Genomic DNA, 20,229 nt, shown 5'->3' on the forward strand with positions numbered 1-20,229 from the left:
TTTGCCTCTTCCCATTCCGCAGGCATTTCCATCCCCACATCTCCGTGATTAAATAATTGCAATCAAATCCTGTGATTAAATAATTGGAATCAATTCCCTCCTTTTTTTCCCCCCCGCCGTCCCTAATCCCCTCTGACGTTAAAAAGTGTCAGAAATTCCCCTAATCCCGCTTTTTTTTTTTTCCATGTTAATGAGGATATTTCAATAATTGGATTCCAGGGCTCCCCTCGAATTCTCCGGATTTGCATAATCCCACGGTTCAAATCAGGGATTCACATCCCAGCTCCTTCCCTTGCTTTGAGACGCTTTTAATAAATCCAACCATCGTTAATGATAATGAAGGAGGAATTAATTAAACCCTTTCTGTGCCTTCCGAGCCCCAAACTCACAAATATTTTGGATTTTCCTGTTCCCTTTCTTGATCTTCCTGGGGAGGGAGGGATTTTTCCGCTCTCCCTTTTGCTCTTTTTCCCATTCCTTGGGATGTTTAAATCCCATTTTTTCAAGATGTTTTCACCCAATTCCTCGGGGTGTTTTAATCTCATTTTCAGGATATTTTCATCCCATTCCTTGGGATGTTTTAATCCCATTTTTTGGGATGATTTCACCCAATTCCTTGGGTTATTTTCATCTCATTCCTTGGGATGTTTAAATCTCATTTTTTTGGGATATTTTCACCCAATTCCTTGGAACTTTTTAATCCAAATCCTTGGGATGTTTTCACCCAATTCCTCGGGATGTTTTAATCTCATTTTTCAGGATATTTTCATCCCATTACTTGAGATATTTTAATTCCATTTTTGGGATGTTTTCACCCAATTCCTTGGGATGATTTCACCCAATTCCTTGGGTTATTTTCATCCCATTCCTTGGGATGTTTTAATCTATTTTTCAAGATGTTTTCACCCAATTCCTCGGGATGTTTTAATCTCATTTTTCAGGCCATTTTCATCCCATTCCTTGGGATGTTTTAATCCCATTTTTCAGGATATTATCACCCAGTTCCTTGGAATGTTTTAATCCAATTCCTTGGGGTGTTTTCATACAATTCCTCAGGATATTTTCATCCCATCCCTTGGGATGTTTTAATTCCATTTTTGGCATTTTTTCACCCAATTCCTCGGGATGTTTTAATCTCATTTTTCAGGCCATTTTCATCCCATTCCTTGGGATGTTTTAATCCCATTTTTCAGGATATTATCACCCAGTTCCTTGGAATGTTTTAATCCAATTCCTTGGGGTGTTTTCATACAATTCCTCAGGATATTTTCATCCCATCCCTTGGGATGTTTTAATTCCATTTTTGGCATTTTTTCACCCAATTCCTCGGGATGATTTAATCTCATTTTTCAGGATATTTTCATCCCTTTCCTTGGGATGCTTCAACCTATTTCCCAAGATGTTTTCACCCAATTCCTCACGATGCTTTCACCCAATTCCCCAGCTGGAATTCCTTCCTTTTTTTAACCTGGATTTCCCAAAAATCAAGGACCCCGCTCTCTTGCTATTAAATCCTGGTGATTATTTTTTAAATTTGGCAGCGAATGTGTCGCGGCGCTTCGGGAAAAGCTGGAATCTCTCCCAATTCCATGAAAATTGGGGATGGGCCTGGATGAAGCTGCTGGGGCAGGGAGGAGGCAGCGGCTCCCCGCTGCCGGACGCCGGGAATCCCGGCCAGACCAGTTCTCCCAGTGGCCTGCCCGCATTTCCAGCGCCATTTCTGGCTGGTGGCACTGGGACGGGAGCTGGGACAGGCTCTGGCGCTTCCCAAACATCCCCAGGAGCTCCTTCCCCGTCCCTTCTGGATTTTTTGGGGCTCCCAAACGAAGCCTGCGGGCAAAATCCACCTCGCTGGGGGTCCTGAGGGGTTCCAAGCCTCCGGCAAACTGGGAGCTGCTGGTTTAACTGGGATTCTCCGTGCCTGGAAGAGCCTCCGGGGGTGGGGACTCATCCCAGGAAAATGTGGATTCCAGGCTGGATTCCAGCTCCCCAAAAATAAATTCGGGAGCAGCCCCAGCCCTGGAGGGGCTGCTGGTGGTCCCCAAACTCAGATCCAGCCCAGAATTCCCTAAAAAAAAAAAAATCTCATCCGTGGGGGAAGGAGCTCCTCGGGTTTTATTTCCGAGGAAAGCTTGCTTTCCTCAATATTCCCACAATTTTAATGGGGAAAATGAGGATTAAAAATGCAAATGCAAAACCATGAATGAATTAAGGCGGGCTCTGAACCTCCTCATCCATCCGTGGGCAGCGAAAAGGCGGCGGGTGACGAAACAGGACCCCGGCTGCAATTCCCACTTGGATCATTTTCCCCATTATTTATTGCGCTTTTCGTTGTGCAATCAAACCGACACAGTAATTAAGAGATGATTGAAAAGCAGCTTTTTTTTTTTTTTTATCTCACGTGAGGCAATTTCCTCTCTTTCTGTGACTCGTGGGAAGCTCAGACTCACCCGAGCCGGGCAGGGACCCCCTTTCCTTCATCCCACTGACCCCAATCCTATTTCTTGCCCCGGAACCAGCTCTGGCAGCGGGAGAGGCAGCGCTCCACGATGCTGGAAGTGCAGGAGTTGAGGCGGAACGGGCTCCGTGGGGACGTTTGGGATTTGCTGTCCTTGGCATCTCCGGCGTCCCCGAGTCCCTGGGATTGGGATGCGCAGGGATCCACAGAAATCCCACTTTGGGATGCGCAGGGATCCATGGAAATCCCACTTTGGGATGTGCAGGGATCCACGGAAATCCCACTTTGGGATGCACAGGGATCCACGGAAATCCCACTTTGGGATGCGCAGGGATCCACGGAAATCCCACTTTGGGATGTGCAGGGATCCACGGAAATCCCACTTTGGGATGCGCAGGGATCCCCCAGGATCGAGCCCTGGGCCTGGCACGGCTCATCCGTGCCCAGCTCCACCACCTCGAGGGTGCAGGGCTCCATGGCCGGGAGATCCAGGCGCAGATTTTCCAGGTTGTCCAGGCAGGTCCCGGCGGTTTTGGAGACCCCGAGCTCCTCGTGGGGCAGCGGGAAGGTCCCGTCGGAGTCAGGGGGACAGAGCTCCACGGTCAGGATGGATTTCTGCAGCGGGAACCTCATCACGCACATCCCGGGGCTCTCGAAGGTGAAGGGCTCCTCTCCAGAGCTCGGGGTTTTCACGGGATCGGAGCCCCCGAGGGGGACCTGGGGAGGGTCACAGGGACAGGAGGGACAAACGTCCTGGCACGGGCAGGGATCCGCCGGGGAATTCTGCTCCTGGCTCTGGGCAGCCTCTTCCAGGCAGGAACAGGGCGGGCACTGGGAATTCATCTCCCTGCGATGGAGACCTGCAAGAAAAAGGAGCAATTTCACACCCAATCCCACGAAAAATCAGGCGGAAATTCCTAATTTTTTCTGCTTTTCTCTTCAGACTCCCAAATTCAGCTTTTCTCATTAAAATCTGCTCACAGACAAACAATTCCAACAATTTGCCAGCTTTTCTTGTGGGATAACAATGGATTTGATTCACATTTTCAGGTTTATAAATTTCAAATTTCTCCCTTCCCATCCCCAGTTGTTTTTCCCTTCCCCAGTTGTTTTTTCCTTTCTCCAGTGGTTTCTCCCTTCTCCAGTTGTTTGGAATGGATCCCAGATCTCCTGGCAGGACGGGCTTTAATCCCACTAAATCCAGTGCTGGAACAACAGGAATTTTCCAGAACATCCCTGAGAATTCCAGAATTACAGCCCAGGGAAGGATTTTACCCTCCGAAACCTTTATCCCCGAGGAAACTGAGCACCACAAATCCCCCTTTTTCAGCTTTCCAGGGAATCTATTCTGGAAAACGACCCCGGGATCTGCAGGGTCCCCAGGAGACTCACCGGGTCGGGATCGGCAGGGCAGAGGCGGCCGCGTTATCCCGGGATGTTCCTGGTGTGTTCCCGGCCTCCGGAGCTCCCCACGGCCTCGCTCCGCCTCTGCCCCGCCAGGGATGATTTGCCTAATTATTTTTAATGGAAAACGCCTGTTTCCGTGGCTGCAGCCGGACCTGGAGCTCGGGAATTCACGTGGCCCCGCAGACGCCAGGGAGGAATTTGGGAAATGAGTGGATTCCCAGCCCGGTGACGGGGCAGGTGTTTGGGATGCTCCAACAGCCTCCAGCCCAGCACCTCGTGAGGACCATTAGGGACAGGATGGGATGTGGGATTTGGGGGATTCTTTAATTTTTAGCCACGTCTCCTGACCTTTTTCTGTCCTGTTTTTCCACGGAGCTGCTGGAAGCTCTTCGCTCACCGCTCGTCTCGTGATGTTTTCCATCCGCTCCCGAAGTTCTGACTCAAATCGTCCCCGTTGTCGTGACGGTGGCGTTGTCCTCGTGTGGCACGAGCAGGCAGGTGACCGGAGGAGTGACCACCACCCTTCTCCCTTCATTTTACCCCAAACCTGCTGAATTCCACCCAGCTGGAAATCCAGAAACCCAAAAATGTAAATCAAATCTGTTCCCTTCCTCCCCACTAAAAAAAACATTGGAAAATCACTGGAATTGTTCGGCTGAGAACAGATTTGAGCAAGGAAATCTCAAAGGGAGAGTTTGAACAGAAAAACCAAAAAAAGGAGGAAATTTTTCCTGCAGTCAGCAGCAAACTCCCAACGCAAGGGGTCATGAATTCCAGATTTATTTATTTCCAGGAAATAAACAAAAATCTCACGCTGGACAGCAAAATTTGGAGGGAGAAGAGGCAAACCCCCCCCCTTTGGTGTCCTGGTAGAAAACGGCCTCGCCTCTGGTGCGAGTCACTCCTGTCCCCGGCTGTGTCACCGGGTGACTTCGGGCTGGGTGGCGGTGAGCAGAGGAGAATTCCAGAGCCTGTGATGTCTCAGGGGAACTGGTTGGGTCTCTCTTCCTTCTTTTCCAGGCAGGGACGGCTTTTCCGCGGGGGAGAAAGCGGCGGCTCCGAGCTCTGCGACGGCTGCGTGAAGTTTGTCACATTCTCGGGCTGGGTGTGACCTCCTGGCGCCGAAAACGGGCACAAAAATCGGCCCAAGGGCCACTGAGATCAGAGAGTTCACCCCTCGTGGCCCTGGGTGGAGCTGGGACACGCGGGAGAGGTCCTGGAAGGTCACGGAGATCCTGGAAATGTGAAGATTTCCCTGGAGGCCAGCGGCCAAAATCCCTGGCAAATTGAAGAAATCAAATTTGCAGTAAAATGAAAAATCAAAGAATTGTGGCAAAAATGAGCAAGGCAGGGATTGTCCCCTGGGGAGGGGAATGTCCAGAGCCATGTCCAGTTCTGGAAAATCATGGAAAGAGGGACAGGGAGGGGCTGGAGCAGGGCCGGGGATGGGAATGGGGCTGGAAAATCCTGAGGGAGCTGAGGGGGCTCAGCCTGGAGAAAAGGGGGATCCAGGGGGAATTTTGGGCTCTTCCAGGGATGATTTGGGATCTGATCCCAAGGAACAGGGACAGGACAAGAGGGAACGGCCTCGAGCTGTGCCAGAGGAGGCTCAGGGTGGGAAATTTGGGGAAATTCCTCCTGGAAAAGGGAAAAGGCCTTGGAAGGGGCTCAGGGAGGGTTGGAGCGGCCACGCCTGGAGGTGTCCGGGGAATTCTTGGGCCACATCTGGAGCTGTGTCTGATTTGGGTCCCGCAGCTCAAGACCAACCGAAGGCACCCAGGTGTTCCAGGGACCTTGAGGGAAAGGTGGATTGGGAGATGCTGAAGGATTTGGGGATGATCCTGGGGCCTCTTTGCGGGGTCCAAAATACTCATGGAGAGGCTCTTCCAACTGAGGCATTGAGGGGAAACTGAGCAGATTATCAGGAATAAAATTCCCAGCAGAAGGAGTATTGTGAGAGAACCGAGTCCCATCCAGAGTCCCATCCCAACTCCATTCCCCAAATGCTCCAAAACAGATTTTTTTTTTCATTGTTTAATCCCGAGGGGGATTGTTTCCAGGCTGTCTCATCTGCATTTCCCAGTCCGTAGGAAATACGTGGATGGGGAATTCCTGGCAGTCATGAGAGTCTCACATCCCAGCCCGGCGACATTAAAAATTATAATGTCGAGTGAAGTAATTGAAGGATTGGAGCAGAGCAGGTCTGGATTATTAAATATTTGATTTCCATACCCCTGAGGTGTCTCACTTCCGGAGCCACGGACACCAAAATCCTATAAAAGGATTCCTATTGTCCTGTTCCTCAAGCCATTTTTGGTTTCATTTGGTGCTCGCTGGTGGACAATTGGGTAAGTCCAGCTCGGTTTCCTTGGAAGTCACCTCGTGGTTGGCGTTTTGTTTGTTTTCATTTTGGAGCCGTGCAGAAGCAAATTAAAAGACTTAAAAGCGTTTCTGCTTGGGGATATTGGGGTTGGGATTCCCCCAGATTTTAATTCCGTCTTCTCCGGGGTTTATTTGCTGCGGGTTTTGCTCTTTCTCCATCGAGGAGGATGAAATTCTCTCTGTGTCCTCACCGACTTTGCTGCCGTGTTTCACCCGGGGAATTGCTGGCGTTGGCAGAGATCAAAAGGCCGAGCTGGGACTTCAAAGGGGAGGAGTGGGAGGGGTGATAAGGAGTGGAGACTCCCCGGCTGCCAGGGAAGGCCAGGGTGCCTGGGAGGAAAACCCGGGCTGGGAAGAGCCAGGCAGATTTTGTGGGAAAAGCAGCCGCGGCAGAGCCTTTCCTTGGGGAGGTTTTCCAGCACGGAGCCGCCACTGGCGTCCTCTGGATGAGGGCAGGGTGTTCCGAAGCCTTTTTGGGTGAAATTAGGGAAGGAATGGGAAAGATTCATCGCAAACCAAGGGGAGGTGTGGGCAGGTGGAGGCTTCAGACCTTGCTGGAAACCTAAAGGAGCCCAAACAATTTTTTGCTTCCTGTTTTGAGAGGAAGCTGCTTGAAAACAGCAACAAATTTGCCTGAAACGCTTTCACGTGGAGTCACTTCCTCACCTCACGGCTGTTTTCCAGTTCAGGATTTGGTGGAAAAAGGACGAATTAAATTCAGTGTATAGAACAGCCTGGAATGTTTTCACACCTCTTTTTTAAAATTAAATTTTATCCCTTTCCTTTTTCCAGCCTCCCCCCTTCCCCCCAAGAATGCGCCGCGCCACCGGTTGCCCGCTGAGCCAGATCTGCATCCCCCCTCCGGCCGTGCTGGTGAGGAGCTTCCCGGTGAGGTCCAGCCCGGATCCCTGCGGCGCCACCGGCTCCTTCCCGTGCCTCCCTCCCCGCCGCAGCCCCTGCTGCTACCCCGGCACCACCACCTACGTCAGCCTGGGCAGCCTGGGCAGCCTGGCCCAGGCCGCCAAGCCCTGCGGCCTCGTGGCCACCATCTGTGGCCCCCCGAGCTGCCAGGACGTGGCCGGGTGCTCCACGAGGTGCAGGAACCCCTGCTGCTGCTGCCGGGTGACCGAGAGCTGCAGCAGGAGCCGGGACTGCTTCCAGGAGGTGGCCAAGTGCTCCACAGGCGTGTGCCAGGATCTCTGCTGCCAGGAGGTCACCAAGTGTGAAACCACGTGTCAGGATCCGTGTTATAAGGAGGTCACCACGTGCACCACCACGTGTCAGGATCCGTGCTGTCAGGAGGTCACCAAGTGTGTCACCACGTGTCAGGATCCGTGTTGTCAAGAGGTCACCAAGTGTGTCACCACGTGTCAGGATCCCTGTTGTAAGGAGGTCACCAAGTGCACAACCACGTGTCAAGATCCGTGCTGCCAAGAGGTCACCACATGCACCACCACGTGCCAGGATCCCTGCTGCAAGGAGGTCACCAGGTGTGTCACCACACGCCAGGATCCGTGTTGTAAGGAGGTCACCAAGTGTGTCACCACACGCCAGGACCCGTGTTGTCAAGAGGTCACCACATGCACCACAACATGCCAGGATCCCTGCTGCCAGGAGGTCACCAAGTGCACAACCACGTGTCGGGATCCGTGTTATAAGGAGGTCACCAGGTGTGTCACCACGTGCCAGGATCCCTGCTGCCAGGAGGTGTCCAAGTGCACAACCACGTGCCAAGATCCGTGTTGCAAAGAGGTGACCAGGTGCACCACCACGTGTGTGGATCCCTGCTGCCAGGAGGTCACCAAGTGTGTCACAACGTGCCAAGATCCCTGTTGCAAGGAGGTCACCAAGTGTGCCACCAGGTGTGTGGATCCATGTTGTCAAGAGGTCACCAAGTGTGTCACCACGTGCCAAGATCCCTGTTGCAAGGAGGTCACCACATGCACCACAACGTGTAAGGAGGTCACCAAGTGCGCCACCACGTGTGTGGACCCCTGCTGCCAGGAGGTCACCAAGTGTGTCACCACATGCCAGGACCCCTGCAGCAAGGAGGTGACCACATGCACCACCACGTGTGTGGATCCATGTTGCAAGGAGGTCACCAAGTGTGTCACCACGTGCCAAGATCCATGTTGCAAGGAAGTGACCACGTATGTGGACCCGTGCTGTCAGGAGGTCACCAGGTGTGTCACCACCTTTGTGGACCCGTGTGGCAAGAAAGCCCCCAGGGGCCTCACGCCGTGTTACGAGCCCTGCTGCAAGAAGGTGACCAAGTGGAGCAGCCCGTGGGTGATTCCGTGGTGCAGGAAAGGTGCCAAGTCCAGCACCAGATGTGGAGATCCCTGCTCCAAGAAGGGGAGCAAGGGCAGCTCCAGATGTGTGGATCCGTGCTACAAGAAGGTGTCCAAGTGCTCCAACCCGTGCCAAGATCCGTGCTGTGTGACCAGGTGTGACCCCAGGTGTGTGGACACGTGTTGCCAGGAGGTCACCAAGTGCAGAACCAGATATGTGGATCCATGCTGCCAGGAGGTCACCAAGTGTGTCACCACATGCCAAGATCCCTGTGGCAAGGAGGTCACCAAGTGCGTCACCAGATGTGTGGATCCATGCTGCCAGGAGATCACCAAGTGCAGAACCAGATGTGTTGATCCATGTTGTAAGGAGGTCACCAAATGTGTCACCAGGTGTGTGGATCCGTGTTGTAAGGAGGTCACCAAGTGCACCACCAGGTGTGTTGATCCCTGCTGCCAGGAGGTCACCAAGTGTGTCACCACATGCCAAGATCCCTGCTGTGTCACCAGATGCGCCACCAGGTGTGTGGATCCCTGTTGTAAGGAGGTCACCAAGTGTATCACCACATGCCAAGATCCCTGCTGTGTCACCAGGTGTGTGGATCCATGTTGCAAGGAGGTCACCAAATGTGTCACCACGTGCCAGGATCCCTGCTGCCAGGAGGTGACCACATGCACCACCAGGTGTGTCGATCCCTGCTGCCAGGAGGTGACCAAGCGCTTCGCCGCGTGCCAAGATCCCTGCTGTGCCACCAGATGTGCCACCAGATGTGTTGATCCCTGCTGCCAGGGAGTGGCCAGGTGCCAAGATCCCTGCTGTGCCACCAGATGTGCCACCAGGTGTGTGGACTCCTGCTGCCAAGGAGTGACCGCCTGCCAAGGTTCCTGCTGCCAAGGAGTGACCACCTGCACCACGACCTGCCAAGACCCATGCTGCCAGGGAGTGACCACTTGCCAAAATTCCTGCTGCCAGGGAGTGACCGCTTGCCAAAATTCCTGCTGCCAGGGAGTGACCACCTGCCAAAATTCCTGCTGCCAGGGAGTGACCACCTGCACCACGACCTGCCAGGGAGTGACCTCCTGCCAGGACCCCTGCTGCCAGGGAGTGACCACCTGCCAAGGTTCCTGCTGCCAGGGAGTGACCACCTGCCAAGGCTCCTGCTGCCAAGGAGTGACCACCTGCACTACCAGCTGCCAAGACCCCTGTGGCCAGGGAGTGACCACCTGCACCACCACCTGCCAGGACCCGTGCTGCCAGGGACTGACCTCGTGCCAAGACCCCTGCGGCCAGGGAGTGACCACCTGCACCACGACCTGCCAGGACCCGTGCTGCCAGGGAGTGACCTCCTGCCAGGACCCCTGCTGCCAGGGAGTGACCACCTGCCAAGGTTCCTGCTGCCAGGGAGTGACCACCTGCCAAGGCTCCTGCTGCCAAGGAGTGACCACCTGCACCACCAGCTGCCAAGACCCCTGCGGCCAGGGAGTGACCACCTGCACCACCAGCTGCCAGGGAGTGACCTCGTGCCAGGACCCCTGTGGCCAGGGAGTGCCCACCTCGTGCCCAGCCCCGTGCTGTGTCCCCAGCCGTGCCACCTCGCAATGCCGCGGAGGTGTCCAGGTTGTCACCAGGTGCGCTGACTCCTGTCCCACCACCTGCGTCACCCAGACCTGCCCCGTGTGCGGCCAGCGCTGCTCCGTCTCCGGCTGCCCGACATTCCGGGCTCGCTGAGGGGCTCCGGAGGAAGAGTAAATCCTCATTTCCCTCACGTTCTGCCCTGTTCCTGCTGTTTTTCACCTCAAGAAAGCGCCGTTCCTCACAGGACGTCACCGAGCGATTTTGTGCCCCCGGGATTGTTCCCCGGGAGAAAGAATCCGAAATTCCCCCTCGCACCGGGAGTGTGAGGGAGGAATTCCCCTCTTTGTTCTGTTCTTCCTCCTGATCTTTTTCCTTGAAGCAATAAAAGAAACGATCTTGGCATTGGTCTCACACATTTCCTTCACTTCCTTTTAATTCCTTTCCTAAAATCCTGATTTTTTTTGTAATAAAAAATGCTTGGGAAGTTCTCACTGGGATTGTGGAATGCCCTGAGATGGAAGGGGCACACGGGGATCATCAAATCCAACTCCCGGCCCCATTCAGGACATCCCAAAATCCCTCCATGTCCCTGGGAGCGTTGTCCTGGAGCTCTGGTGGGTTTGGGACGGTGACCATTCCTTGGGGACCCTGGCGGGAGCTCCCACATTCTGGTGGGAAGATCCTTTTCCCAAAATCCACCCCAATTCCCACCCCCCGGCACATCTCCAGCCCTTCCCTCAGTCCTGACATCCCTGATATCCCAGATCAATGTGTGATATCCCAGATCAATGCCTGAAATCCCAGATCAATGCCTGAAATCCCAGATCAATCCGTGAAATCCCAAATCAATGTGTGAAATCCCAAATCAATGTGTGAAATCCGAGATCAATGCCTGAAATCCAAGATCAATGCCTGAAATCCCAGATCAATGCCTGAAATCCCAGATCAATATCTGATATCCCAGATCAATGCCTGAAATCCCAGATCAATTTGTGAAATCCTAAATCAATGTGTGAAATCCGAGATCAATATTGATATCCCAGATCAACGTGTGATATCCCAGATCAATGCCTGATATCTCAGCTCAGGTGAGATTTCCAGCCTGGAAAAACACCTGAAAACCCCGCAAAAAAGGTGAAGTTTCCAAGCCCTCCTCCATCACTCGATCCCAAACCCCCAAACGGGGGTCGGGACCATCCCGGGAGGCTCCCGAGGCTGAGCTCGGCTGGGAGCCGGGCCCGGGGAGGGTTTGGCGGAGCAAATCCCGCTCGGAATGCGGGCGGGAGGAGCGGGGGCGGCGGCAGACGGGGCGCGACCGTCTGGGAGCCGCCGGAGATGCCCCAAGGCCCGGGGTTGGTGACAACCTGCGAGCTCCTCCCTCGGAACTCCTCCGATCCCCGTGGGGTTCCACTGGGCTCCAAAACGCCCCTAAAATTCCTCAAAATCCTGTGCGAGCAATGATGTCCTTCTCTCCTGCTCCCAAATCCCTCGGTTTCCTGGGAAATAAAATGTAGGTGGGGGGAAAAAAAAATGGCTTTTGGATTAATTTTTCCCTTCTGGCGTGGTGCTGGCAGGAGTGTCCATAAAATTCAGATTTGAATCATCTCGGAGCCCCCATTTCCAGAAACAAACAAACAAACAAACAGGAATTCTTCCTGCATGACCACCTGGATGTTTATTTCACACCTGTGGAATTAAAACAGGCAGAAAACTGCTGCTCACTACAAGGAAATGTTGTAGAATCCCCCTGGTTCCTCTATCAGGTGAGCTCTAAAATTTCCATGGAGATCAAAGCAATTTTATCCACAAAAGTAAAAAAAAAAACTGGAGGGAAATCCGGAGATTTTTCCTGAAAAAAAAAATTGAGAAAATCAAAGCAAAGAGAGGCAAAGAGATAAAAGATGTGAGGAATTATATTTTTTTTCGTAACCACAACCAGTTCCTCCTTCCCAGATTTAATTACTCAGGCGCTAATTGTCATTCTTCCCTGAGCGCTCACCTTCCGAAGTAAACAGGAAAAGAGGCCGGAATGGTGGGATTTGGGTTCCTGTCATGGCTGGGTCCAAATTGTCCCTCGGGCACGGACTGGAGGAGCCACTCACGCCCATGTGAGGCTTAATGTCCTCTCCGCTCATCCTCCTGGCATCCCAAAAATTCCGGCGTTCCCGGAGCCACCTGGACACTGCCCCGGAGCTGGGTCAGACCCTCCCGCCTCGCCCAGCTCCGTGTGGGAATGAGGAGAGGGGAAAGTTGGCTCTGATGAAGGCCCGGGAGGGTTAATTGCAATTGGGCGTGGAGGGTTTGGGCAGGAAAATGGGGAGAATCCCTGATTTCCATGAGAATCCATCGAAACACGCAGAAAAAAATTCCTTTTCTTGCTCGGGAAAATGGGAATTTTGGGTTGGAGGGGTTGGACCTCGACGCTGTGTCCAGGTCTGGAGAATCATGGAAAGAGGGATGGGGAGGGGCTGGAGCCTGTCCAGGGGTGGGAACGGGGCTGGGGAAAGGTCTGGAAAATCCTGAGGGATCTGGGGGGGCTCAGCCTGGAGAAAAGGGGGATCCAGAAGGAATTTTGGGCTCTTCCAGGGGGGATTTGGGATCTGATCCCAGAGAATGGGACAGGACAAGAAGGAACGACCTTGAGCTGTGCCAGGGGAGCAAATTTGGGAAAATTCTTCCTGGAAAGGGTGGGCAGGCCTTGGAAGGGGCTCGGGGAGGTTTGGAGTGGCCACCCCTGGAGGTGTCCGAGGAACTCCTGGATGAACAAGGTGGGCTCGGACACATCTTGGACTCGATGTTCTGGGAGATCTTTCCCAATCTCAGGGATTTTGGGACCCTGGAAGATCTTTGGCCCTTCAGCACAAGACCCTTGGAGCCGGGGGTGCTGCCCTTGTGGAATTCCCTCACGGAATTCCCTCCGGAACGCCGACCTGCCGCAGAGGAGTCACCGGATCCATCCAAACATTCCCATTTTCCCGGAGGACGTCGCTGCGGGGTCCTGACTCACCGACACCAACGTGACAACTCCAATTGCCCATGGACGTAATGGAGATTCCCAAATGAGTGCCAATTAGGGATAACGACCCGGCCCCGTGACGTTCCCACGTGTCGGAGCGCGGGTCCCTTTACGCCTCCCCGAAACAATCCACTTTTGGAAGGCCCCAATTTCTGGCTAATCAGAGTTAACTACAGGGTGTAAAACAACTCGGGGTAGAAAGGGAGGTGCAGGACCGGTCCTCAGAGATGGTTTTGAGGTGAGCCTGGAGCCTGAGGAGATAATGAGGAGCTGTTCCAACCAGAATATGGGATATTCCCCGGGAAGATAAGAGTTGGAAGCTGCTCTGGTGGAAAATTTCCACACCCGGCAGCTCGAGGAGGAGAAAATGAGGAGGGATTCATCTGCCTAAAAATTCATCTCACAAATCCGAGCTCTGCTGGGTGCAGTTTCTCCTCCCGTGGCCAAGGAGGTGTTTAAGATGAGCAAACCACGCTCCGCCAGTCCCAGTTTATCCCCGGAAAACCTCGGGGGCAGCGGAGCCTCCGGGGAAGGGGGAGAAGCTGCACGTGTGGAGCTGAGTCTGTGGAAAAGCTGAGGTGTCAAAAAGCCCAGCAGAGATCCGCCAGCTCCGGGTGGAATTCCAGCACAAGCACTGGGAAGGAACCGGCGCTGATGCCTGGAATTCTCCGGGAGACTCCGGGTTTGGGGCGCAAGCAGGACGCGCTGCTCATGCTGGGTTCGTTCGTTTTGGGGTGGGTTTTTTCCCCCTATTTAGCATTTTCATGATGGTCGCGTTCCCATCTCCATGACTGGAATATCTGGGAGAAATGTGGATTTTCCATAATCAGCAAAACTTTAATAAAAATTATTATTAGTATTAGTATCATCCTGGGCCTAAATCCCGCTTAAACTGGAGCCTTTTGTACTTTTCTGTGAGGGAAAAACATCTTTAAAATAAAGATTATTCTGCCTTGAATGTCTTGAAGTGTTCCTCAAAAAACCTGGAGTTGCGTCCCCACTGGAATTTCCAAGAACACATGGTGTTAATCTGTGGAGAGAAATGGGTTGGATGAATGAAATAATTTAATTTATCAGGAAAACAGGGTCCTCAAGGTTTTGTGGGAGCGCTGGAGGATTGGCTGTGCCTTGCCATGAGAATTAGGACAGGCTATTTCTCATAGTAAATCCAATTAATTATCCATCTTCCCTAATAACAGCCATCCAACTTTGGAAAAACTCCAGGTATCAAAACCCAACATTTATGGAAATAAGGCCATGGAAACATCCCAGCGCATTAAACCCCTTTCTGAAAACCAATTAATTCAGCGCCCGCTGGTTTGTATTTTTTTTAATGACTCCGCCATTCCCGTTGGGAACCGCATGACCAGGATGGGAGCGCGGCTGCCTCAGCATCACCTGCTTTCCTGCAAGAGGCCTTCCACCAAAAATTAATATGCAAACAAACATGCAAAGCACGTGGAGGAGGAGCCTACCGGGGCAGTTTGTGGTCAGCTGTCCATCCCCCTGGGCTCCCGCGTTTCCGGAGCTGACGCCACTCCGGCCGTATAAAAGGTTCGGGTTCCGAGGCTCCCGCCAGTTCCTTTGGCTTCTCCGTCGCTCGCCAGGACCGGTGACCCGGTAAGTCCTCCTGGGCTTTATCAGGGAGTTTTTATCAGGATATCTCGTGGAAAAGAGAGTTCGCTCCTGGTTCTGGGAGAGCTTCGCTCCTGTGCTTCTCTTCCGGAATTTGTCCCGGAATTGGGGATTTCATTTAGGGTTTGCTCTACCTGGAGGAGCTTGGAGAAGTCACCTCGTCCAGAGCTGTGGCTGCTTCTCCTCCTGCCTCCTGTTCCATCCTGGTTAATTTGCTCCTGCCTCGTTGAGGCTGGGAATTAAATAAATTAATGGATGCCGTGGAGCAGCTCCTGGGACTTCAAACGGGATGGGTGGGAAGAGGCTGTCTGCGGAAGGAGGGAGCTGCAGGATTCCTGCAGGCAAAGCCGGGGGAGATCTCCGGGAGAAGCCAAGAGGAGGAAATGAGCTGGAAATGGGAGCTGCAGCCTCTGGGCCAACCCCTCCCTCGTGGAAGGATGAGCCCCAATTATCCCCCAAAAAATTCCAGTGACGTCCCAGGACCTGGAGGATCATCAGGATGGGAGAGCTGGGAATGTTCAGCCTCTGGAGACCTCTGGTCCAGGATCTGCAGGGGCTCCAGGGAAGCTGGAGAGGAACTTTTCCTCAGGAACTGCAGGGACAGGACACGGAATGGGTTTATGCTGAAATATGGGAAATTTAGGATATTGGGAAGAAACTGTGAGGGCGGTGAGGCCCTGGCCCAGGTTATCCCATGGATTCCTCATCCCTGGAAGTGTCCAAGGCCAGGTTGGACAGGTCTTGCAGCAACTTGGTCTGGGCTGGACTGAGATGATCTTTGAGATCCCTCCCAACCCAAACCGCCCCATGATTCCATGGGATAATGGTGGGGATTTGTGGCCTCTGGGCTTTGTGGCTGGGAATTCCCAGCCCGGGGGACGTGCCCAGGTGGGCGTGAGGATCTGATAAGGAAGCGACGAGCCCTGGGACATCTGCTGATGGAACCGGGAAGAGCAGGAGCTGGAGTATTTTTGTGTTATGGCTTCTACAAGGTTGGCAGTCCCATAAAATTCAGGATTTGTGGGTCGAGGCTTCCTAACAGGTTCCCAATGAAGGAAGGGGTTCTCTGGCAGCGTTAATTCCATAAAAACCCTGGGATTGGCCCACAGTGCCAAACCCACGGATTTGATCCCTGCAGAGGCCATTCCCTGAAAAGCTGGACTTGATGAGATCCTTGTGGGTCCCTTCCAACTCCAGAGCCCAGGAACCCTGGACACAGGATCTTTTCCTAACACTGCTTTCCTCAGCCGAACAGAAACCCACCGGGATCTCACACCGCCAATCGCGCCTCGATCATCACGCACCGATATCCTGATCATTATTTTTTTGTCTCTTTCCCAGCTTTTTCCCAGCTCTTTCCCAGCTCTTTCCCGCTGCCCCAGCACCTCCCCAAGATGTCCTACTACTACGAGCAGTGCAAGCAGCCCTGCCTGCCCCCTCCGTGCCTGCGGAAGTGCGCCAAGTGCCCGGAGCCCTGCGCCACCCAGTGCGTCGAGGTCTGCCAGGCCCCCTGTGCCACCAGCTGCGTCACCCAGTGCGTGGAGCCCTGTGCCACCCAGTGTGCCACCAGCTGTGCCCCGCAGTGCGTGGATGTTTGTGCCACCCAATGTGCCACCAGCTGTGCCCCGCAGTGTGTGGATGTCTGTGCCACCAGCTGTGCCCCGCAGTGCGTGGACGTCTGTGCCACCCAATGTGCCACCAGCTGTGCCCCGCAGTGCGTGGACGTCTGTCCCACCCAATGTGCCACCAGCTGTGCCCCGCAGTGCGTGGACGTCTGTGCCACCCAGTGTGCCACCAGCTGTGCCCCGCAGTGCGTGGATGTCTGTCCCGCCCAGTGTGCCACCCAGTGCCCCGAGCCCTGTGTCACCAAGTGCGTGGAGCAGTGCCAGGCCGAGGTTTGCAGCACCAAGTGCGTGGAGTCGTGCGAGGCCGTGTGCCTGGAGCCGTGCTCCCGCCCCTGCTGATCCCTGACGCGGGGCTGGCCCCGCGGGGAGGCTCCGGTGGCCGGTGAGGAGCCAAAACCGCGGGTTTTGGATGGAAAACACGGCGCAGACCCATCGGCATCCCCTGATTGTCCCACGTTGTCTTTGTCTTGGAAAACGTTTCCGTTGAGTGTTCCCTGTGGTTTCCCTTCTGCTCCTGCCATTTTTCCGTGGGTATTCCCGATATTTTAGCGTTGGGAATCCCGGGAAGCACTGCCAGCAGCTGGTGGTAGAAGACGTCGACGCTTTTCCCCTTCCCTTCTCCTCTTGTCTCTTCCCAGTCTTGTGAATTCTTTGTGCAGCAATAAAAAAAATGACCATTGATGGCACCAGCTGTCTTTTGTCTTTTTTCCGCGACTTCAGGCCCCAAAATACCCTCCCTAATTTCAGTTTTCAAAAGTGGTTGGGAAGGGTTTTATGCCTGAAGTAAAAAAAGGTTTAAATATGGAGAGATTCCTACTAATTTGGCAAGGAAATCATCATCTGGTCAGTTTTTTTCTGAAATTATTGATAGGAATTTGATTTTCAGGCAGAGTTTTGGTCTTCGCAACTTGGGATTTTGGAAGTAAATCCTAGAAACCGTTAAAAGGAGAATTTAAGTGGAAGAAAGCCTTAAATTAATAAAGGAATTGAACACCTTGAAGGCACAGTTTTAAACAAATTTAAATAATTGAATTTTAATAATTAATTAAATAAATATTTTAATAAGTGAATACATTTCAAATTATTTTAATAAAGGCCCCTCCACCTTTATTCTGGATAAGTTTGAAGCTGAAGGTGACCCCGTGGTCTGGAGGGAGTTAAACCCATTTAAAAAAACCCCCAAATTTCAGAGATAAAGCTCCCACTGTGTCCCAGGCTGTGCCTGTGGCTTTCCTCACCTCTGGCTCCGTCTGGGCAATGCTGAAATCGCTCCCCACCTACCCCCTCATTACGGGAAGGGTGGGGAACACCTAATCTGGAGAAGAAAAGAGAGATATTCATATTCGGGGGCGTGCCGACTGCTGTTTCCAAATCTCCTTTTTAATGGGCAGGCGGGGAGGCGAGGAGCAGGTTCCTCTTTGTGTCCCTCGCTGTCGACACCGGGAGGTGACACCGGGAGGTGACACCAGGAGGTGACACCCTCAGGTGGGGATCGCAGGAGGCAAAAAAAAAAACCACAGCGGGGGGAAAACAAACACCTGAGCACACCTGGGAGGAAAAGCGGGAGCAAAAATTCCCAAAAAAAAAGGGTGGGGAGGTGAGGAATCGGGGCCTGGAATTCCTTTGTGGAATTTGAGGATCTGCCTCCGGAGCAACTTGGAGGCGACGCTTTTGTGGCATCTTGGGGGCATGGAGAAGGTTTTGGGAATGAGGGCGAGCAACCCCACACCTGGGCTGGAAAATCCCAGGAAAATGGGCGGGGGAATGAGGAATCTGCGCCTCAAATTCCTCCCGAGGAACCCAAATCTCTGAGGATCCAACTCTGCCCTGGAGGTGCCGCTTTTGTGACGTCTTGGGGGCATGGAAAAGGTTTTAGTCAGGAATCGTGGAAAAAAAAAAACAACCCCTGCACCTGAACACACCTGGGCTGGGTGTTCCCAGGAAAAATGATGGGGAAATGAGGAATTTGCACCTCAAATTCCTCCAAATTTCGGGGGGTCCAAGCTCTCGGAGGCCTGGAAAAGGTTTAAACCATGAATCATGAAAAAGGTTTAAATCAGGAATCACGTGGAGCTCCAACCCTGTGAATCACCTGATTTTGGACCATCTCCATCCCAACCCATCGCCCGCGCCTGGAAATGGAATTTTTCCATTTTATCTGGGAACGGGGAGCGCCTGGAAAATCCTGGAGGGACCTGCTGTGCTCCCAATGTTTCCTGTGGCCAAGCCCTGACGCACCAGCTGTGGTCAGCGCTGGGAATTGCTGGAATTCCTGGGATATTTGCAATAAATCAGGGATATTTCATCAGATGGAGGAGCCTGGAAAATCTTCCTGATTTATTGAGGGGGAAAAATAAAAAAAGTTTCACTCCTGTTTTTTGGGGGTAGGAATTAGAGGAAGGAAACAGCAAAATCCAGAACCAAACTGGGATCTGGTGCCTTTTCCAGGTTCCAAACTGGGATCTGGTGCTTTTCCCAGGTTCCAAACTGGGATCTGGGGCTTTTCCACGTTCCAAATTGGGATCTGGGGCTTTTCCAGGTTCCAAACTGGGATCTGGTGCCTTTTCCAGGTTCCAAACTGGGATCTGGTGCCTTTCCAGGTTTCAAACTGGGATCTGGTGCTTTCCCAGGTTCCAAACTGGGATTTGGGGCTTTTCCAGGTTCCAAACTGGGATCTGGTGCCTTTCCCAGGAGACAGAACAGATTCCAACCCCACTCACACTTTTCCAGGTGCTCCCCAGCCAAAATTATCCCTAAAACTCATTCCCGAGTAGATGCGGGTTGTCCCAGCTGCTGGTTCTTGGCCGGGGACAGGGACGGCACGAATTATTAAGAAACTATTAACGAATTATTAACAAATCACCCCGGCGATGAGCAGCCCTGGGTGTGCCCTGGGTGAAGAACACCCAGTCCCCCGCAGCAGCTGGGAGAGGAGGGAATCTCTGCCGGGCTTTGACCGAGGTCCAGGAGGTGGGAGCGGAGCCGGTTCCGGTTGTGAAAGATTCTGGTCACCGAGTTTAACCCGGAGTCATCCCGAGGGATATAAAAGCTGCTCCTCGGGGAAGCTCCACACCCGCAGCGGCTCCTCCTGAGCTCCCTCCTCCAGCAGGACGCGCCAGGTGAGTCCTTCCCTGCCCCTCTCGCTGCCCAGACCAGGGGTTTGGGGGAAAAATGGGATTTTTCGCCATTTTATTCCCCAAACTGGGGCTGTCTCCCCAAAAATGGGATTTTTCACTGTTTTCTTCTCCAAACTGGGGTTGTCTCCCCACAAAATTGGATTTTTCACCATTTTCTTCTCCAAACTGGGGTTGTCTCCCCAAAAAATGGGATTTTTCACCGTTTTATTCCCCAAACTGGGGTTACCACCCTCAAAAATTCTGCCTGCAACAGATGGAAAGCCATATTACAGAATTTTAGAATTATAGTCCCATCTGGCGGTTCGGGACTCTTTGGGTCAGAACTTTGTGATAATTTTTCTGGGATTGGTAAGAATCCCGTGGACAACCAAAGGCCCCAATAAAGGGCGGGAAACAACTCCCCAAAATTCAGGGATTTAACCCCGCTTCGGGACTGGGATTGAGTTTAAATCAGCCGGGGTCGATCTCAAAGCTGAGGCAGTGCCCGGAACCTCAACACCCCAAAAAAGGCGAATTCAAGGCTGAAATTTGCTCGGTTCTCTCGGTGGTTTTGAATTCCAGGATGTCCCAGCAGCAGAAGCAGCCACAGCAGATCCCGGCCCAGTGCCAGCAGAAATGTGGGGCCCTTCCCAAGGGCGTCCAGCAAAGCCAGGCCCCCAAAGGCCAGGCCCAGGCGGCCGCCAAGAGCGTCCCCCAGCAGCA

At 53.1% G+C, this 20,229-nt stretch overlaps 3 protein-coding genes across 3 annotated transcripts; all 3 read left to right on the forward strand.

Annotated features, from left to right (window-relative positions):
- The first annotated feature begins 2,404 nt into the window (after window positions 1–2,404).
- LOC115913369 lies at window positions 2,405–5,226 on the forward strand. Its single transcript, XM_030965362.1, has 2 exons — window positions 2,405–3,116; window positions 4,886–5,226. Exons 1-2 carry the CDS (start codon window positions 2,550–2,552, stop codon window positions 5,153–5,155), a joined length of 837 nt encoding a protein of 278 aa, XP_030821222.1. The 5' UTR covers window positions 2,405–2,549; the 3' UTR covers window positions 5,156–5,226.
- Window positions 5,227–5,515: 289 nt separating this feature from the next.
- LOC115913416 (zonadhesin-like) lies at window positions 5,516–10,365 on the forward strand. Its single transcript, XM_030965437.1, has one exon. It carries the CDS (start codon window positions 7,061–7,063, stop codon window positions 10,265–10,267), a length of 3,207 nt encoding a protein of 1,068 aa, XP_030821297.1. The 5' UTR covers window positions 5,516–7,060; the 3' UTR covers window positions 10,268–10,365.
- Window positions 10,366–16,159: 5,794 nt separating this feature from the next.
- LOC115913419 (proline-rich protein 9-like) lies at window positions 16,160–16,729 on the forward strand. Its single transcript, XM_030965440.1, has one exon. The coding sequence runs from the start codon at window positions 16,160–16,162 to the stop codon at window positions 16,727–16,729; it is 570 nt and encodes a 189-aa protein (XP_030821300.1).
- Window positions 16,730–20,229: the final 3,500 nt, after the last annotated feature.

Source organism: Camarhynchus parvulus, chromosome 25, assembly GCF_901933205.1.
Source record: "Camarhynchus parvulus chromosome 25, STF_HiC, whole genome shotgun sequence".
Taxonomy (NCBI): Eukaryota; Metazoa; Chordata; class Aves; order Passeriformes; family Thraupidae; genus Camarhynchus; species Camarhynchus parvulus.